This window comes from Equus przewalskii, chromosome 3 (genome assembly GCF_037783145.1).
Source record: "Equus przewalskii isolate Varuska chromosome 3, EquPr2, whole genome shotgun sequence".
In the NCBI taxonomy this organism is placed as follows: Eukaryota; Metazoa; Chordata; class Mammalia; order Perissodactyla; family Equidae; genus Equus; species Equus przewalskii.
Window position 1 is genome coordinate 18,256,008 of NC_091833.1, and position 20,368 is coordinate 18,276,375.

The following is a 20,368-nucleotide window of genomic DNA, read 5'->3' on the forward strand; positions in this document are numbered from 1 at the left end:
TCAACTGACATTTGTCTCTAAAATTAACATTTAGAGATGCTGCAGTGATAGGCCTTGTATTTTTTCAGCCAAGTATGTACTGAAGTTAAATTTTTACCTCAAGTTGCAATACATCACTGACTATAAGTAATATTTCAGAGAGACAGGGAAAAGAGCAATAGAGAGGAAATGGGAGAAACAGCATGTACAATAGACTGACTTCTATAGTTACACACCAGGGAGGGAGACATATGTACTGAGTGGTATTTGAATCCTTGGGGAGATACTGACACACATACAATACACAGAGATGTTCATTTTTGCTTTAAGAAGTCAAATTATTATTATTTTGATTGTTTTTGTAGTTAGGTACACATAGTTGAGAAACAGTTATAGTTTTACAAACTGTTAGAATTTGTCCTTTTAAAAAAATACTGGAAAGAAAAAATAGATAAAATCAGTTTTATTCTTCAGGTTAAAGAATTCTTTCTTAAGCACCCACCATATCCAATGTTATAACTTATCACTAAGTAAAGTTTTATTTTGGAATACTTTGCTTCAAAGATCTTGAAATGTTGGTGCTGACAAAGAAGTAATTTGAATCACTGCTTGGCAATAATAGCATGGTGAAATGCGTCTTTGTGTGTTTTGTTTATAGCACATCTTCATTACCTCCACTAGACTGGCCTTTACCAACTCATTTTGGACAATGTGAACTGAAAATAGAAGTGCAACCTAAAACTCATCATCGAGCCCATTATGAAACTGAAGGTAGCCGAGGAGCAGTAAAAGCGTCTACTGGGGGACATCCTGTTGTGAAGGTATGAGGTTTTGGGGGCATGTTTTGCAGATACTGTACATCTGTCTATGATAGAATCTATTCAGTTATGTACTACTGAGCCCAAAGAGAGAAAATTCAAACTAGAAACCCTCTGTTGAGGTTTTGTGTCCTTGTTGATATGACAGTACTTCCACGTTTTTTTTGCTAGGCTAAAAGATATTCTTCCTGGCATGACTCCAGCTGGAGAAACTCTGGGGAAGGAAAATTGTAGTGGTCAAACTGTTGTTTTTCTGATTTAAAAAAAATGACTTTATTATGTTTATAAATATTATACATGCTCATTAGAATCCAAGTAATACAAAAAAGTAGAGAGAATAAAGCAGTAAATTACCCCGAATCTAAACCCCTCAGAAATAAGCAATTGTTTACATTTTATTAACACCCCGAATAATTCTGTGTGTATGTTTAGTGGAAGACTGGATGGATGGCTAGAAAAATGAATGAATTTTTTAAGGATAGGATTATACTGAACATCTTTGTAATTGAAATATTTAATGTATTTTTTACTTGAATTTATTAGAAGAAAATAGAACTAAAGTAAAATTGTAAAAATTATGTATTGTGCGTGTATGAAACGGATTTAATATGGAAGTTTTGAATTACACCAGTTGCATATTAACTTTAATTTTACTTGAATAAAACATTTAAAAAGTGAAACAGAAGGAAAACTAAGAATTACTAAATCTTGGATACTATTCTTCACTCTAAGAGGACCTAGAAAATCTAAGATCAAAGTGATTAAATAAATTAAGAGATTGAATTATTGTTTTAGATTTAGATAGTATGAATTGACTCCCTGCTCTGAAAAATGAGGTAATTAATTGTCTCTCGTAAACTTTTTCCCTCTGCTCTTACCCTCCACCTCCTGAATTTTGTTGCTTAATTTATTTTTCCTTCCAGATCTACACCCATCTCCACATCTTGTGCCCGCTGACCCCCATTGTTTAGCCTTAGTCCTATATCTAGTTGGATTCACTGATTACTACGAATTCTGTTTCATTTATTTCGTTGTGTTTGTTGTTTTTTTAGGGAGGGCTTTGGATTCTGTATTCCTTGAGTTCTTTCACATTTGAGAATGTTTGTTTGTTGTCTTTATATAGTCAAACATCAGAATGGCTGTATATTAATAATCTTGTCACCCCATTTTCTCTCTCAGAAGTTATTTTGTGGCATTGTGTATTGTAGCTGAGAAATTAATTATACTGAAGTGAATTTGAACAAACACAATTTATAAACTATCATTTGCTGTACCAGCCATGCTTGATGATTTATCATTATCATCTAAACATGTTTTATAGTTCTTGACAAACAAAGCTTTACCTTGTAGGTGGGTTTTAAAATGACTTTGTAGCAAGAAATGTTGGTTATAGAAAAAGAGATCAGATTTGTGGTTACCAGAAGCAGGAAGTAGGGGATGGGGGATTTGGATGAAGGTAGTCAAAAGATACAAACTCCTAGCTATAAGATAAATAAGTACTGGGGATATGATGTACAACATGATGACTATAGTTAACACTGCTGTATGGTATATTTGAAAGTTGCTGAGAGAGTAGATCCTAAAAGTTCTCATCACAAGGAAAAAACCTTTTTTCCCCCTCCCTCTCCCTCTCTTTTTCTTTTTTTTTTTGGTAACTGTGTGAGGTGATGGATGTTAACTAAATTTATCATGGTAATCAATTTGCAATATATGTAAATCAAGTCATTATGCTGTATGCCTTAAAATTATACCATGCTGTATGTCAGTTATTTCTCAAAAAAACTGAAAGAAAAAAAGTAATGGCAGGAAAACTCAACATAGGAATTCTGCTATTTGTTATTAGAGTCATATTTTGATCTTAAATGAGACCTTATTTCATTTTGAATAAGGAGGAAGGTTCTTTGTTTTCTGTATCTTTGAATTTTCTTACTAGGAAAGAAATTGCTTGCAAGTGCTTAAATGAAGAAAAATCTTTTGGGAGTCCAAGTGATTTGTTTTCACAGTATTCCTTTAATTAAAACTGATTACCTGCTTAAGAAGAGATTAACACTTCTGATATCATCAATGTTTTATATTCTCCTTGTGAGTGATATTTTTTTTCTAAGTGAAGAGTTATATTATTCATTATACTTGAAATTATTGACTTAACCAGAGTATGTCTGGATGTTGATGTTCTTTATCAGTCTTTCCCAGTACCTATGATGCTCCCTTTCAATCTGAGATTCTTTCTCCTTTGTGCAAGAAAAATTTTCTGTCTTATGTATATATATGTTTCCTGTTCCATTTGTTTTGTCCTTTACTTTAGGGACTCCATTTATGATGCAAATGTTGACTTTTCTTTGCCTGTCCTTCACATCTGTGTTCTTTTCTTTGGATATTTTAATGTCATTTCTTATCATTTATTGTGATTTTTTTTAAGCCTTACCCTGATGTTTTTGATATCTTTGTCACTTGCTGTTTCTAATTCACCTTTTAGATCTGCAATTGTGTTTTGAATTTTAATTTGATTCCTTGGCTCCATTTTCCACTTATTTAATATTTTATCATTATATTTGGTCTCATGATTTATTGAATTTATATTCTTAAATTTTTTTGTGTGGAACATTGATCAGCAATCAATTTCACTATTTTGGTTTTTTTCTGTGTATGTGTTTTTGTTGAGGGGAAGTTTTGTTTTCATTTTTTATTATATTCTTCAAATGTCTTTTGCTTAATTTATTCCTGTTTTCATTAAACAAAAACAAAAAAAAGTATATTATGGTTGCTTAATTGCCAGGCCCCCCCCCCCCCCCAGCTTTGGTCTGTAGCCTGAGGGGCTTGTGGTAAAGTGGTAGAGAGTTAGTTTAGGATAGGCCTTGTTGGATTTGGCTCAAGAGAGTGGACAATATCATATATTATGGCCCACTCCCAGTATTCTAGTATGTATCATATTTTCATGAGCTTTGCTTGTTCCCCTAGTACACCTCAGAGTTCTGAAAGATGGTAAGCACCCTTGACCTTTTCTGCCTCTGCCAAAGGTCCTGGAACAGAATGTGGATCTCTTATTCTTAAGAGAAAGTTTTTCCTTGACTTTCCTCAGAGTTGCCTACTTAGAGCTTTAATCTACTTTGCTACAAATTATCAGTAATTATCATTCTCTATTTTATTTTCTCACTTTATTACTTTTATTGCATAAATTTACTCATTAATTTTATTTACTCACTTTTCCTTATTACTCTTCTTGGCAGATGAAGGTTTGGTTTGGTTAGCAGCTCTGCCACGCTGCCAGAATCTTCTGTTTCACACTACTCACCACCTCCTCCCTCCCCCTTTTGAAGTTGTTCTCTTTTTGGTCGGTTGTTGCTGGTAGATTTTTAGCTGTTTCCTTCCCTCCTCAACCCCCCAAACGTTTTGTTTATCTCGTTAGGTTTTAGGGGAAGAAGATTGTGATACTTCTTCATTTTACTGTCTTTATCCAAAAGTTTTCTTTTTCTAATATCAAGTGAAAAATAAACATTACATGATGAGACTAGGTCATCTCAAATTGGAAGTGAAACTGATACCTGATTCTACATACTCCACCACACTTGCAGGGTTGTGTGCTTTGTATGGCAGGAACACTCTATTTGTGTATGCCCACTTCTGAGACCACATTGTTCCCACTAACAGAGGTGGGCCTTCTCTAGCAACTAAGACGACTATTTGTAGATTTCTCTGCTAGTCTGAGAATTTTTTAATACTCAGAAAGAGAAAGAGGAAGTCATGAGTTGCCATTCCAGACTGGCTTGAACATCACAGACCAGTGTTGTGTGTGCTTGGTTCTCAAGATTAGGAAAAATGCCTTAGGGGCCAGCCCTGTGGCCAAGTGGTTAAGTTCGTGTGCTCAGCTTCAGTGGCCCAGGGTTTTGCTGGTTCGGATCCTGGGCACGGACATGGCACCGCTCATCAGGCCATGCTGAGGCAGTGTCCCACGTAGCAGAACCAGAAGGACCTACAACTAGAATCTACAACTATGTATGGGGGGGTGCTTTGGGGAGAAGAAGAAGAAAGAAAAAAAAAGATTGGCAACAGATGTTAGCTCAGGTGCCAATCTTAAAAAAAAAAAAGCCTTAATTTGGCTGTGTATGTGCTTTTTATTTTCAATGTTTTATTACTATATAAGAATACATCACTGAAGTATAAAAGTCTTAAGATGTACAACTCAATGAATTTTTAACACACACATATACATATATATATATATCTCTCTCTCTCCATGAAACTACTACACAGGTTATGATAGAACATTTTAAGCACTTGAGAAAGGCCCCTTGTGTCCTTCTCAGTTTGTACCCCCAAGCAAAGGTAATCTTGCTTCTGACCTCTTAGCACTATAGATTAGTTTTTTTATTCTTGAATTTCGTATAAATGGAATCATACAAAATGTCTTGTTTTCTGCCTAGCTTCTTTTATTCGACATTCTGACTGTGAGATTCATCCATTTTGGATTTTTGTAGGTTTTTTCTTTTTCTTTTCTGCGTGGTATTCTACATTCTTTTGCATGTGGCTGTCCAGTTTTACCAACACCATTTATTGAAGAGACTTTTTCTCCCTTGTGTGGTCTTAGTCCCTTTGTCAAAGATTAGCTGTCCATAGATGTGTGGTTTTATTTCTGGGCTTTCAATTCTGTTCCAGTGATCTATGTGCCTGTTTCTGTACCAGTACTATAGTTTGTAGTATATTTTGAAGTCAGGGATTGTGATGCCTCCAGCTTTGTTATTTTTTCCTCAGGATTTCTTTAGCTATTCGGAGTCTTTTGTTGCCCCACATGAATTTCAGGGTTCTTTGTTCTATTTCCTTAACGAAAGTCATTGGGATTCTGATTGAGATTGCATTGAATCTGTGGATTGCTTTGGGTAGTATGGACATTTTTATTATATTTATTCTTCTGATCCATGTGGATGGAATACCTTTCCATTTCTGTATGTCACCGTGGATTTCTTTAAAAAATGTCTTATAGTTTTGATTGTATAAATCTTTCACCTCCTTGGTTAAATTTATTCTTAGATATTTTATTCTTTTTGTTGCAGTTGTAAATGGGATTATATTCTTATTTTTTATTTTTTATTGAGTTAATGATAGGTTACAATCTTGTGAAATTTCAGTTGTACATTATTGTCTGTGAGTCGTGTTGTAGGTGCACCCCTTCACCCTTTGTGCCCACCCCTCACCCCACCTTTCCCCTGGTAGCCACTAATCTGTTCTCTTTGTCCACAGGTTTAAATTCCTCATATGAGTGGAGTCATACAGAGATTGTCCTTCTCTATCTGGCTTATTTTACTTAACATAATTCCCTCAAGGTCCATCCATGTTGTTGCAAATGGGACAATTTTGTTCTTCTTTGTGGCTGAGTAGTATCCCATTGTATATATATACTACATCTTCTTTATCCAATCATCTGTTGATGGGCACTTAGGTTGCTTCCACGTCTTGGCTATTGTAAGTAATGCTGCAGTGAACATTGGGGTGCATGGGACTTTTGAAATTGCTGACTTCAAGCTCTTTGGATAAATACCCTGTAGTGGGATAGCTGGATCGTATGGTAGTTCTGTTTTTAGTTTTTTGAGGAATCTCCATACTGTTTTCCATAGTGGCTGCACCAGTTTGCATTCCCACCAGCAGTTTATGAGCGTTCTTTTTTCTCCACAACCTCTCCAACATTTGTTACTATTTGTTTTAGTTATTTTTGTCATTCTAATGGGTGTAAGGTGATATCTTAGTGTAGTTTTGAATTGCATTTCCCTGATGCACAGCGATGATGAACATCTTTTCGTGTGCCTATTGGCCATCCGTATATCTTCTTTGGAGAAATGTCTGTTCATGTCTCCTGCCCATTTTTTGATCGGGTTGTTTGATTTTTTGTTGTTGAGTTGTGTGAGTTCTTTATATATTATGGATATTAGACTTTTGTCGGATGTATTACTTGCAAATATTTTTTCCCAGCTAGTGGGTTGATTTTTTGTTTCAATCCTGTTTTCCTTTGCCTTGAAGAGGCTCTTTAGTCTGATGAAGTCCCATTTGTTTATTCTTTCTCTTGTTTCCCTTGTCTGAGAAGACATGGTGTCCGAAAAGATCCTTTTAATACTGATGTCAAAGAGTTTATTGCCTACGTTTTCTTCTAGAAGTCTTATGGTTTCAGGTCTCACCTTTAGGTCTTTGATCCATTTTGAGTTTATTTTGGTGAATGGTGAGAAAGAATGGTCAATTTTCATTCTTTTACACGTGGCTTTCCAGTTTTCCCAGCACCATTTGTTGAAAAGACTTTCTTTTCTCCATTGTATGCCCTCAGCTCCTTTGTTGAAGATTAGCTGTCCATATATGTGTGGTTTTATTTCTGGGCTTTCATTTCTGTTCCATTGATCTGTGCACCTGTTTTTGTACCAGTACCATGCTGTTTTGATTACTGTAGCTTTGTAGTATGTTTTGAAGTCAGGGATTGTGATGCCTCCAGCTGTGTTGTTTTTTCTCAGGATTGCTTTAGCAATTCGGGGTCTTTTGTTACCCCATATGAATTTTAGGATTCTTTGTTCTATTTCTGTAAAGAATGTCATTGGGATCCTGATGGGGATGGTGTTGAATCTGTAGATTGCCTTAGGTAGAATGGATATTTTAATTATGTTTATTCTTCCAATCCATGTACATGGAAGGTTCCTCCATCTCTTTATGTCATCATCCGTTTCTTTCAGAAAAGCCTTGTAATTTTCATTGTATAGGTCTTTCACTTCCTTAGTTAAATTCACCCCAAGGTATTTTATTCTTTTTGTTGCGATTGTGAATGGTATTGTGTTCTTTAGTTCTTTTTCTGTTAGTTCGTTATTAGAGTATAGACATGCTACTGATTTATGTAAATTGGTTTTATATCCTGCAACTTTGCTGTAGTTGTTGATTACTTCTAAAAGTTTTCCAATGGATTCTTTGGGGTTTTCTATATATAAGATCATGTCATCTGCAAACAGCGAGAGTTTCACTTCTTCCCTCCCTATTTGTATTCCTTTTATTCCGTTTTCTTGCCTGATTACTCTGGCCAGGACCTCCAGTACTATGTTAAATAAGAGTGGTGATAGAAGGCATCCTTATCTCGTTCCTGTTTTCAAGGGGATGGTGCTCAGTTTTTGCCCATTGAGTATGATGTTGGCTGTGAGTTTGTCATATATGGCCTTTATTATATTGAAGTAGTTACCTTCTATCCCCATTTTGTTCAGAATTTTTATCATAAATGGCTTCTTGTCAGATGCGTTCTCTGCATCTGTTGAGATGATCATGTCATTTTTATTCCTCAATTTGTTGATGTGGTGTATCATGTTGACTGATTTGTGGATGTTGAACCATTCCTGTGTCCCTGGTATGAATCCCACTTGATCATGATGTATGATCCTTTTGATGAATTGCTGAATTCGGGTTGCCAAAATTTTGTTGAGAATTTTTGCATCTGTGTTCATCAGCGATATTGGCCTGTAGTTCTCCTTTTTCATCCTGTCCTTGTCAGGTTTTGGTATCAGCGTCATGTTGGCCTCGTAGAATGTGTTAGGAAGTGTTCCATCCTCCCTAATTTTTTGGAATAGCTTGAAAAGGATAGGTATTAAATCCTCTCTGAAAGTTTGGTAGAATTCCCCAGGAAGGCCATCTGGTCCTGAGGTTTTATTCTTTGGGAAGCTTTTGATTGCTGTTTCAATCTCTTTACTTGTGATTGGTCTGTTCAAATTGTCTGCTTCTTCTTGAGTGAGCCTTGGGAGATTGTAGGAGTCCAAGAGTTTATCCATTTCCTCTAGGTTATCCATTTTGCTGGCATATAGTTTTCTGTAGTATTCTCTTATAATCTGCTGTATTTCTGTGGAGTCTGTTGTTATTACTTCTCTTTCATTTCTGATTTTGTTTATTTGAGCTTTCTCTCCTTTTTTTTTTGTATGTCTCGCTAGGGGTTTGTCAATTTTATTTATCTTCTCAAAGAACCAGCTCTTTGTTTCATTGATCCTTTCTCCTGCCTTTTTTGTTTCCATAGCATTTATTTCTGTTCTGATTTTTATTATTTCTCTCCTTCTGCTGATTTTGGGCTTTGTTTGTTCTTCTTTCTCTAATTCAGTTAGGTGTAGTTTGAGATTGCTCATTTGCGATTTTTCTTGTTTGTTAAGATGTGCCTGAATTGCAATGAATTTTCCTCTTAATACAGCTTTTGCTGCATCCCATATGAGTTGATATGGTGTGTTATCACTTTCATTTGTCTCCAGGTATTTTTTGATTTCTTCTTTAATTTCTTCAATGATCCATTGCTTGTTCAATAGCATATTGTTTAGTCTCCACATCCTTGTGCCTTTCTCAGCTTTTTTCTTGTAATTAATTTCTAGCCTTATAGCATTATGATTGGAGAAGATGCTTGTTATTATTTCAATTTTTTAAAATTTGTAGATGCTTGGCTTGTTTCCCAACATATGGTCTGTCCTTGAGAATGTTCCATGCGCGCTTGAGAAGAATGTGTTCCCCCACGTGAAAGCTTTTCCCCGTTAGAGGGTTTCTGCTGCATGCGTCTGTGGGAGTCCTGGACAATCCCCAGACGCGGGGCCCCACCCCCGCTGCTTCCCTCACCCGGGGCAGTGATCCCAGTCTCTAGGGGAGGGAGCGAAGTTCTCTCTTACCCCTCTCCAGCTCCTCCAAGGTCAGCTCCAGCCTCTCTGCCCTCCGTCGTTTGGCTGCTGTGGGTCTCTGACGATTTCTGTTATTAGGATTTTTGTTGTTGTTGTTGGAAAGCAGTTGCTCTTTTTGGTTGTAATTTGGAGGGGAGAGAGTCCCGGGTGAGCTCACACCGCCATGTTGCTGACATCACTCGGGATTGTATTCTTGAGTTCGCTTTCTGTTAGTTCGTTATTGGCGTACAGAAATGCAACTGGTTTTTGTAAGTTGATTTTGTACCCTGCAACTTTACATATCTTTTAATGTACAAAGCATTCATCTTTTTTGGTATATGTGTAGGAGTGGAATTGGTGGTTTTTCAAAGGAGCTATACCAATGTTTACTCCTAACCAGCCATGTGTGAAAGTTCCAGTTATTCCACGTCAACATCAATACCAGTACTTGGTTGTTGGTCTTTTAATTTTAGCCATTCTAGTACGGATGTTGAGGTATCACATTGATTTTAATTTGTGATTTCCTGATGACCAGTGATGTTGAACATGTTTTCAGTGTTTATCAAACATTTGGCTATCCTCTTTTGTGAAGTGTCTCTTCACATCTCTTGACCAATTTTTAAATTAATTGTCTCTTTTTCTTATTGATTTGTAGGAATTTTTAATATTTTGGATATAAGTCCTTTGTCAGGTAGTATGTGTTGTAAATGAAATTTCTTCTCCTAGTCTCTTGCTTGGTTTTTCACTTTCTTAATTGTGTCTTTTGATGAATGGAAGTTTTTGTTTTGTTTTGTTTTTTGCTGAGGAAGATTCTCGCTGAGCCAATCTTCCTCTTTTTGTGGAGGAAGATTCAGCCTGAGCTAACATCTCTTGCTAATCTTCCTTTTTGTGTGTGAACTGCCGCCACAGTATAGCCAGTGATGAGTGGTGTAGGTCTGCACCCGGGAACTGAACCCAGGCCACTGAAGTGGAGCGTGCCAAACTTAACCACTATGCTGCTAAGAAGGCCCATGAATGGAAGTTTTTAATTTTAATGAAGTCCAAACTGTCAGTCATCTTTTCCATGGATAGTGCTTTATATCCTGTTCAAGAACCTTTACTTAACGCTGAGGTTATGAAGACAAGTTTCCTGTGTTTTCCTCTCCAATCTTTATTGCTTTATCTTTTAGCATTTAGGTCTATGATCTATCTCAAATTAGTTTTTGTGTATGGAATAAAGGTAAAGGTTAAGATGCATTTTTTTTCTTACGGATAGAAGTTGACCAAGTACCATTATTAAAAGCCCATCATTTTTCTACTGTACTACATCGGTTCCTTTGTCATCAATCAGGTGACCATATACCTGTGGCTGTCTGTCTTAACTCTTCATTCCATGCCATTGAACTATTTGGTCTTCCTGAGTACCATGACTACATTGCCTTAATTATGGTGGCTTTATAGTAAATCTTGGCATTTGGTAATGTGAATCTTCTTTTTTCTTTTAAGATTGTTTTGGCTATTATGGGTCTTCTGCATTTCTGTATGAATTTTAGAGTCATCTTATTAATCTCTACCCCCCCAAAAAGTAAAACTCTCCTCCTGGGATTTTAATTACGATTATGTTGAAAGTGCAGGTCAGTTTGGGGAGAATTGACCTCTTAATAATATTGATGCTTTCAATCCATGAACATTGTCTATCCCTCCATTTATTTTGTCACAGGCATACCTTGTTTTATTGTGCTTCACTTTATTGTGCTTCACAGATATTACATTTTTTACAAGACCCTCCACCAAGAAAAAGATTACAACTTTCTGAAGGCTCAGGTGACGGTCAGCATTTTTCAGCAGAAAAGTATTTTTTAATTAAGCTATGTACGTTGTTTTTTAGATGTAATGCTATTGCACACTTAATAGACTACAGTATAATATAAATATAACTTTTCTATGCATGAGGAAATAAAAAAATTTGTGGGACTTGTTTTATTGCAATGTTCACTTATTGTGGTGGTCTGGAACTGAGCCTGCAATGTCTCTGAGGTATGCCTGTATTTCTAAATTCCTCTTAGCAGTGTTTTATAGTTTTCAGTGTAAAAATCTTTCACATCTTTTCTTGTTTCTAAGGTCCGGTGTTGTTTTTTTTGTTTTTTTTGTTTTTTTTTAGGAAGATTAGCCCTGAGCTAACATCTGCTGCCAATCCTCCTCTTTTTGCTGAGGAAGACTGGCCCTGAGCTAACATCCATGCCCATCTTCCTCTGCTTTATATGTGAGATGCCTACCACAGCGTGACCTGCCAAGTAGTGCCGTGTCCGCACCTGGAATCTCAACTGGCGAACCCCGGGCCGCCAAAGTGGAACATGCACACTTACTGCTGCGCCACTGGGCTGGCCCCATGGTTCAGTGTTTTTTAAATGCTATTACAAATGGTGCTTTTTTTGCTGAGGAAGATTGGCCCTGAGCTAACATTTGTTGCCAATCTTCCTCTTTTCGCTTGAGGAAGATTTACCCTGAGCTAACATCTGTGCCCATCTTCCTCTATTTTGTATGTGGGTCACTGCCACAACATGGCCGCGAGTGACTAGTGTAGGTCCATGCCTGGGAACCAAACCCGGGCCTCTGAAGAGAAGTGCACTGAAGTTAACCACTAGGCTATTGGGCCAGCCCCTATAAATGGTATTTTTTATTTCGTTTTCGGATTTTTTGTCTGTAGAATATTGAAATGCAGTTGATTTTTTTTGACTCTGTATTCCTTGACCTTATAGTTTATTTTAGCTCTTTTGAGTTTTCTAAATAGTCAGATCATCTTTGAAAAATGAGAATTTTACTTCTTTCTTTCTAATCTTTATACCTTTATTCCCCCAGAAAACTTTGTTATGGTAAAATACATGTAACATAAAATTTACCATCTTAATCTATTTTATTTTATTTTTTTTGAGGAGGGGTAAGGAAGATTGGCCCTGAGCTAATGTCTGTTACCAATCTTCCTCTTTTTGCTTGAGGAAGATTGTCACTGAGCTAACATCTGTGCCTATCTTCCTCTGTTTTGTATGTGGGATGCCACCACACCATGGCTTTGTGAAGGGTGTATAGGTCTTCACTCAGGATCTGAACCTGTGAATTCCTGGCTGCTGAAGTGGAGCGTGCAAACTTAACCACTACACTACTGGGCTGGCCCCCATCTTAATCATTTTTAAGTGTACGGTTCACTGATATTAAATGCATTCATAATGTTGTATAACTGTCACCACCATCCATCTTTATAGCTCTTTTCATCTTGTAGAAGTGAAACTCTATACTCCCTTCCTCCTTTGCCAGCCCCTAGAAACCACCATTCTACTTTCTGTCTCTATGATTTTGACTACTCTCAGTACCTTGTATAAGTGAAATCCATATGATATTTGTCTTTTTGTGACTGGCATATTTCACTTAACATAATGTCCTCAAGGTTCATCCATTTTGTAGCATATGCCAGAATTTTCTTTTTAAGGCTGAATGATCTTTTGTTGTATACACGTTTTGCTTATCCATTTATCCATCGATGGACAGTTGGATTGCTTCCACATTTTAGTTATTGTGAATAACACTGCTGTGAACGTGGGTGGGCAAATATCTTTTCAAGACCCTGTTTTTGGTTCTTTTGGGTATATGCTCAGAAGTAGAATTGCTGGATCATATGGTAATTCTATTTTTAACTTTTGGCGGAACCACCCTTCCCACTAACAGTGCACAAGGGTCCCCATTTCTCTACATCTTCACCAATACTTGTTATTTTATGGACTTCTTGTTAGTAACCATCCTAATAAGTGTAAGGTGACATCTTGTAGTTTTCATTTGCATTTCCCTAATGATCAGTGATGTTGAGTATCATTTCATGTGTTTATTGGCCATTTGTATATCTTCTTTGGAGAAATGTCTATTCAAGTCCTTTGCCCATTTTTTGAATTAGGTCATTTGGGTTTTTTGTTGTTGTTGTTGTTTTTCCATCTTCTTCTCCCCAAAGCCCCTCAGTATGTAGTTGTACATTCTAGTTGTAGGTCCCTCTGGTTGTGCTATGTGGGGTACCACCTCAGCATGGCCTGATGAGCAGTGCTGGGTCCATGCCCAGGATCTGAACCGGCAAAACACTGGGCTGCTGAAGCAGAGTGTGCAAACTTAACTGCTCGGCCATGAGACCAGCCCCTAGTCTGTCTTTTGATGCACAAAATTTTAATTTTCATTAACAATACACAAACCGGGATTTATTTTGTTGCCTCTGTCTTTGGTGTCATATCCAAGAAATCATTGCCAAATCCAATGTCATGAAGCTTTTGCCCCATGTTTTCTTCTAAGAGTTTTGTAGTTTGTCATACATTTAGGTCTTTTATACATTTGAGTTAATTTTTGTATATGGTGTTAGGTAAGGGTCCACCTTTATTCTTTTGCATATAGATATCCAGTTGTCCCAGCACCATTTGTTGAAAAGACTCTCCTTTCCCCATTGAATGGTCTTGACACTGTTGTCAAAAATCATTTGACCATATGTTGAAGGGTTTATTTCTGGGCTCTCTGTTTTGTTCCATTGGTCTATATGTCTGTCTTTATGCTAGTACCACAGTGTTTTGGTCATTGCAGCTTTGTAGTATGTTTTGAAATCCAAAATTGTGGCACCTTCAGCTTTGTTTTTTGTTTTTGAAGATCGTTTTGGCTATTCAGGGTCCCTTGAGATTCCATATGATTTTAGGATGGGTTTTTCTGTTCATGCAAAAAACGTCATTGGAATTTTGATAGGGATTGTATAGAATTTACAGATTGTTTTAGATAGTATTGACATCTTAACAATAATAAATCTTTCACTCAGTGAACGTGGGACATGTTTCCATTTACTTATGTCGTCTTTAATTTCTTTCAGCAGTGTATTGTAACTTTCACTGTACAATTTTTTCATCTCCTTAGTTAAAATTAAATATTTTATTCTTTTTTATGCTATTGTAAATGGAATTGGCTTCATAATTTTGTTTTAGATTGTTCATGTATAGAAATGAAACTGATTTTTGTATATTGACTTTGTGTTCTGCTACTTTGTTGAATTTATATAATAACTCTAATAGTTTTTGTGTGTGTGTGTGTGTGGAATTGTTAGGATTTTCGCTGTATAAGATCATATCACCTGAGAACAGAGAGAATTTTACTTCTTCCTTTCCAGTTTGGATATCTTTTATCTCTTTCTTGCCTAATTGCTCTGGCTAGAATGTCCAGTACTATGTTGAATAGTAGTAGTGACAGCAGGCATCCTTGAGTTGCTCCTGATCTTAGAGGAAAAGCTTTCAGTCTTTTACCTTTGAGTATGATGTTTGCTGTGGATTTTTCATATATGCCTTTTGTTACATTGACATAATTTCTTTCTATTCCTAGTTTGTTGAGTGTTTTCATCATGACAGGGTGTTGAATAATTGCCAAATGCTTTTTCTGAACCAGTTGAGATAATCCTGTGTTTTTTTCCCTTCATTCTGTTAATGTGGTGTGTTACATTGATTGATATTCATATGTTGAACCATTCTTGCATTTTAGGAATAGATCCCACTTGGTCATGCTATATAATCCTTTTAATATGCTACTGAATTCAGTTTGCCAGTATTTTGTTGAGGATTTTGCATCAATGTTCGTAAGGGATATTGGTCTGTAGCTTTCTTTTCTTGTAGTGCCTTTTTCTGGCTTTGGTATCAGGGTAATGCTAACCTCGTAGAATGAGTTAGGAAGTGTTCCCTTCTCTTCAATTTATTTGAAAAGTTTGAGAAATCTTGGTATTAGTTCTTCTTTAAATGTTTGGTTGAATTCACTGAGTCTAGGGCTTTTCTTTGACAAGAGATTTTTGATTGCTAATTCAATCTTCTTGCTAGGTATAGGAATATTTAGATTGTTTATTTCTTCATGATTTAGTTTTTCACTTGTATATGTACCACATCTTTATCCATTTGTCCCTTGATGGGCACCTAGGTTGCTTCCAAGTCTTGGTTATTGTAAATAATGCTGCAGTGAACACAGGTGTGCATATATCTTTAGACATTCATGTTTTCATGTTCTTTGGATAAATACCCAGCATTGGAATAGCTGGATTGTATGGTAGTTCTATTCTTAATTTCTTCAGGACTCTCCGTACTGTTTTCTATAGTGGCTGCAGCAGTTTGCACTCCTACCAGCAGTGTATGATAGTTTCCTTTTCTCCACATCCTCTCCAACACTTGTTATTTCCTGTCTTGTTAATTATAGCCATTCTGATGGGTGTGAGGTAATACCTCATTGTAGTTTTGATGTGCATTTCCCTGATAATTAGTAACGTTGAACATCTTTTCATGTGCCTGTTGGCCATCTGTATATCTTCTTTGGAGAAATGTCTGTTCATTTTTTAATTGGGTTGTTAGTTTTTTGGTTTTTTTTTTTCCTGCTTTTTCTCCCCAAATCCCCCAAGTACATAGTTGTATATTTTAGCTGTGGGTCCTTCTAGTTGTGGCATGTGGGATGCCACCTCAACATGGCCTAATGAGTAGTGCCATGTCCGCGCCCAGGATCCGAACCGGCAAAAGCCTCCGCCAAATTGGAGCACACGAACTTAACCATTCGGCCACGGGGCTGGCCCTGGTTGGTAGTTTTTTTGTTGTTGAGATGTATGAGTTCTTTATTTTGGAATATCCTACTGTTTAATTTGTGTCTTCCAGAAGGGAAAAAAAGAAAAATGGGGCAGGGTGAGGGGTGCCAGCCCTATAAATCCCCTGGAAGTCACTTTAGCCAGACGAGGAGGGGCTTGCAACAATGAGGGAGGTGCAGCATCAATGGCTACCCACCTCTTTATCTGCGCCTCTGTTATCAGAAGCAGCAATCAGTGATCAGAGCACAGATCCCCAATATTTAGAGGACAAGTATTTTTTTGTCCACATGGCTCCCACCAGCTGTAGTGCAAGTTGCTCAGGACCATACCATGTAATTAGGGGTAGGAGGTGAGTAGCTGCTACTGTGCTAATAGCTGAAATTGATCAAAATTAACCACAATTTACCCTCCAAATCTGTCCCTGGAAGTTGCAAGCCTTCAGTAGATTCCAGAGTTCCAAAATGGTTGTGTCAGACAGATTCTGCCAGTGTAATTGCTGTCTAACTGGGGAAACTGTTTCCTGGTAGGGAGATAGCTTCTTACTCTGACATCTTTCCAGAATCCTCTCCTAATCTTTATATCTTTTTTTTCGTTTTCTTGCCTTATTGCATTGACTAGGACCTCCTAACACACTCTCAGATTAAAGTAGTGATGGAGGGCATACTGGTCTTTTTCCCAAACTCAGAAGAAAATTGTTCATAATTGCACCATTAATTTGTTAGCTATGGATTTTTTGTGGGTTTATGTTTGTTATTTTAAATACATTTTATCAGATTAAAAATGTTCCTTTAAACTAATTTGCTAGCATGTTTTACTTTTTTTATTTTAAATCACAAACAGATGTTGAGTGTTATCAAATGCTTTTTCTTGCACAATAGTTTTCTGTTTCAAGGATGTTATAAGAACCATGCAACCAGTGTCTACTTCTTACTTGTATTTTCTGTAATGTAGTGAATTCATAGATGGAGAGAGCCAAATAGAATCTGAATGTTCTTTTATTATTAAATAGGGCTGATAGATGAATGATATGTATATATATGTAGTCTCATTTGTTTTTATAGTTTGTGGTTAGGGACTGTAGAATTATGCAACACTGTTAAGAATCTTCTTCCAAGTTCTCATTGGTTTTGTTTGGGATTCATATGTCCACAATGTTTTTGTGTTGTGGGGGTAAAAAATTTCTATAGTGCCTTCAGAATGCACAAGCATAATTGAGAAATAGAGGCAATTTAGTCTAAAATGAAATTAAATTGTGTGCTTGTTGCCAGGAAATTAATCTTTAATAAATTTAACATAGTCTATAATGAGTATTTAATCAGATTATTTTTCTTTTTAGTAATTATTCAAATATGGGAAAATTTTGTTTAATTAAAATCAATAGTTTTCATTGGAGTCCTCTAGTGAAAACACACGTTTTCATTCACTAGGATTGGAAGAGACTTTTGCAGATCTTAACTTTCTGAATTTTTTTTTAGATGGTTTAAGATATTATAGAGTCTCTGTTTTTTTTTTAGAATAATATTTAGGTTTTAGTACAAATAATTTTAAAATAATTTGATTTAATGTGGACATTTATCCAAAAAGTGCTAGAAAACTACTTGCTACTTAAATTGCTAAATTCAGTGACATTTTGCAGATTTGTGCTGCTGCTGATTGCAAGAGTTGACTTGTTTGTAGTGCTTTACAGTTTACAAAATGTTTTCTCAGAGTTTATATTTAATAGTCACCAAAGTTCTTTGAAAAGGGAAGGCAAGTGCATTGTACAGATGATTTAAGATTACACATAATGTAATTGGCAGAGATCTTAAACCCATGTCTTTTGACCCTGCTGTTTCTCTTTCCATTATACCATATTGCCTCTTATACTGCAGTTATCTTACAATTCATAGTGCTTTTAATTTTATAAAGTACTTTCACATTCATTTAATTCCCCAAGTAAGACTTTTTAGAAACCCTTGTCTTTGACTTAAAGTCTGGTACTGTTTCTACTACCTTTATATCCGCTGGTAAAAAATCTTAGACCTTGTTTACTATTATTGTAGTTTAAGCTCTCTTGGATTAATCATGGTAGACTAACTACTATGACGAATAATTCCCAGTTCTCAGTGGTTTAGGACAAAAGAAAAAGTTTATTTTTCACTTTGTTTCAGATTGTCGCTCATGACTCCAAGGTCTGTCCATCTTGTGATGTCATCATCTTAAACACATCTGGGAAAAAAGAAGAGAGTATAAGGAAGGCACATAAGATACACAGAATCTGGAAATTTTACCATTTATTACCACTCACAGTCCTCTGACCAGAAGTAGTTGCCTGGCTCTACTTATATGCAAGAAGACTGAGAAAGTTGTTACTGCCTGGGCAATTTTTCCTCAGCAACAACTCTATACTCTACTCTACTGTACAACTGTATACGTAGGCCTTGGGTGGTTAGCGTGCCTTCTCTGCCATATCCTCTACACAGTATTGATATGTAATTATATTCAGGAGTTAATAGTAGCTAAGTGATTAATAGAGGCTCTGCAACCAGACTGCTTGAATTTGAATCCTGGGCTCTACTGTACCTTTGGCCAAGTAACTTAACTTTTCTAGACCTTTTATTGAATCATTCATTGCTTAATTTATTCACCCATCTGTCCTTTCACTCATTCAATAAATATTTTTTGATTGCTCACTACGTTGTAGACAATATTCTAGATTTGGGGATCCAGAGATGAACAAGAGAGATAAGGTCCCTGACCTCAAAGGCCTTTCTTTTGTTATACTAAGAAGAGTCAATGAGTGAGTAAACAAATAAACAAAATTATATTAGAATGTATTAAGTGCTATATCAGAAATTAGAATGTGATGTGATAGAGGCTAATTATGGAGGGAACTTTACCTCCGGTTCCTGTTTTGTAAAATGATGATAATACAATCTGCCTAAGAGCTGATGTGAGGACTAAATGAAACATTGCACGTAAAGAACATGGCATAGTACCTTGCACATAGTAAATGATCAGTAAATGTTAGCTAATATTGTTACTTAGGCTTCTTTGAGTAGCTGGATCAATACTCTCTGAAGCCTGATGAAGAATACGTAGCAGAATAGGTATCTACATTGGCATCCTAGAATTCAACTGGGTTAATTACTGTCATTTGAAAGAGTTATGTTTGCATTCCATGGGTTCACGGTATAGCAAAATGAAAGGAGAAGGGCATTATGCACCAATTCTAGAAGGCTTTCTGGTATTTGCCAAAGGAAAATTTCAGATGTCCTCAATATACTTATACCTTGACAGCTAAGTTTCTGAAGTATATATTTCTTGAAATTATGAAAGAACTCAGAACTGTAAAGCTGTAGAAAACTACCACCTACCTTCTAGCCGACTAATAAATTAACTTCTTCTTTTATTTAAAGTAAATAATCTTATTCATTAGTATGATTTGCAAATATTTCATAAATTCAAGGCAGTCTGTTACTGTAGCTGGGAATTCAGTGGAGGAAAAAATAAGACTTGTTTCCTACTCCCATGAAATTTATAGTGAGGCTTGCTAGTGACATAATACAGTATGCTAAAGATTTAACGGAGGAAATTTAGATCTCTATGAGAGCAAATAGGGACCTGAAACCCAGAAGAAGGGGTTGAATCAGGCACTGCTTATTTGAGGAAAGTTCCTAGCTAATTAGTAAACAGACAGCCAGGGGAAAGGTGAATACTAAGGAAGGAAAAGTATTAAGAAGAGAGAAGGGTTTATAGCTGCACCATCCAATCCAGTAGCCATTAGCCACATTTAAATTTAAATTAACTAAAATTTAAAATTCATTTCTTCAGTTACGTTAACAAATACACTTAACGGTTTGGTAACCACGTGTCACGAATGGCTACATTGTCTTTTCAACAAATGATGCTGGAGCAATTGGACATCCATAGGCAAGAAAATAAACCTTAACCTAAACCTCACATCTTGCACAAGAATTGATACAACGTGGATCATGAATTTTTTAAAAATGCAGATATAAAATATTTTCATCATTTCATCATCTGTTGGGTAGTGTTGGTTTAGAAGCCTGTAAGACCAAGAGAATATGGCATATTAGTGAATTACAAGAAATACACAGCAATAGAATTTGATTTCATTTGTCTAAAAAGTACTAGCATTTTAGGAGTTATCTGAAACATTTTATTCTTGTTTTTCAAAATGTGAAAATCACTTGAAATTATGTCAATTTTTAATTTAACATAGGTAATGGCAACTGTATTTATGTAACAAATGTACTGTTTATAGACAAAGATAAATATGCTTTAAGAGCTTTTACATTGTCTTTTTAACAAATGGTGCTGGAGCAATTGGACAT

At 36.1% G+C, this 20,368-nt stretch overlaps 1 protein-coding gene across 2 annotated transcripts in view; it reads left to right on the plus strand.

Moving 5' to 3' along the window:
- Window positions 1–20,368, plus strand: part of NFATC3 (nuclear factor of activated T cells 3) — a 127,673-nt gene that overhangs the window by 37,628 nt on the left and 69,677 nt on the right. For both annotated transcript variants that reach the window (XM_070613733.1, XM_070613734.1), the window contains exon 3: window positions 638–800. In XM_070613733.1, the coding sequence (XP_070469834.1) occupies window positions 638–800 (163 nt within the window). The remainder of the gene's footprint in view (window positions 1–637; window positions 801–20,368) is intronic.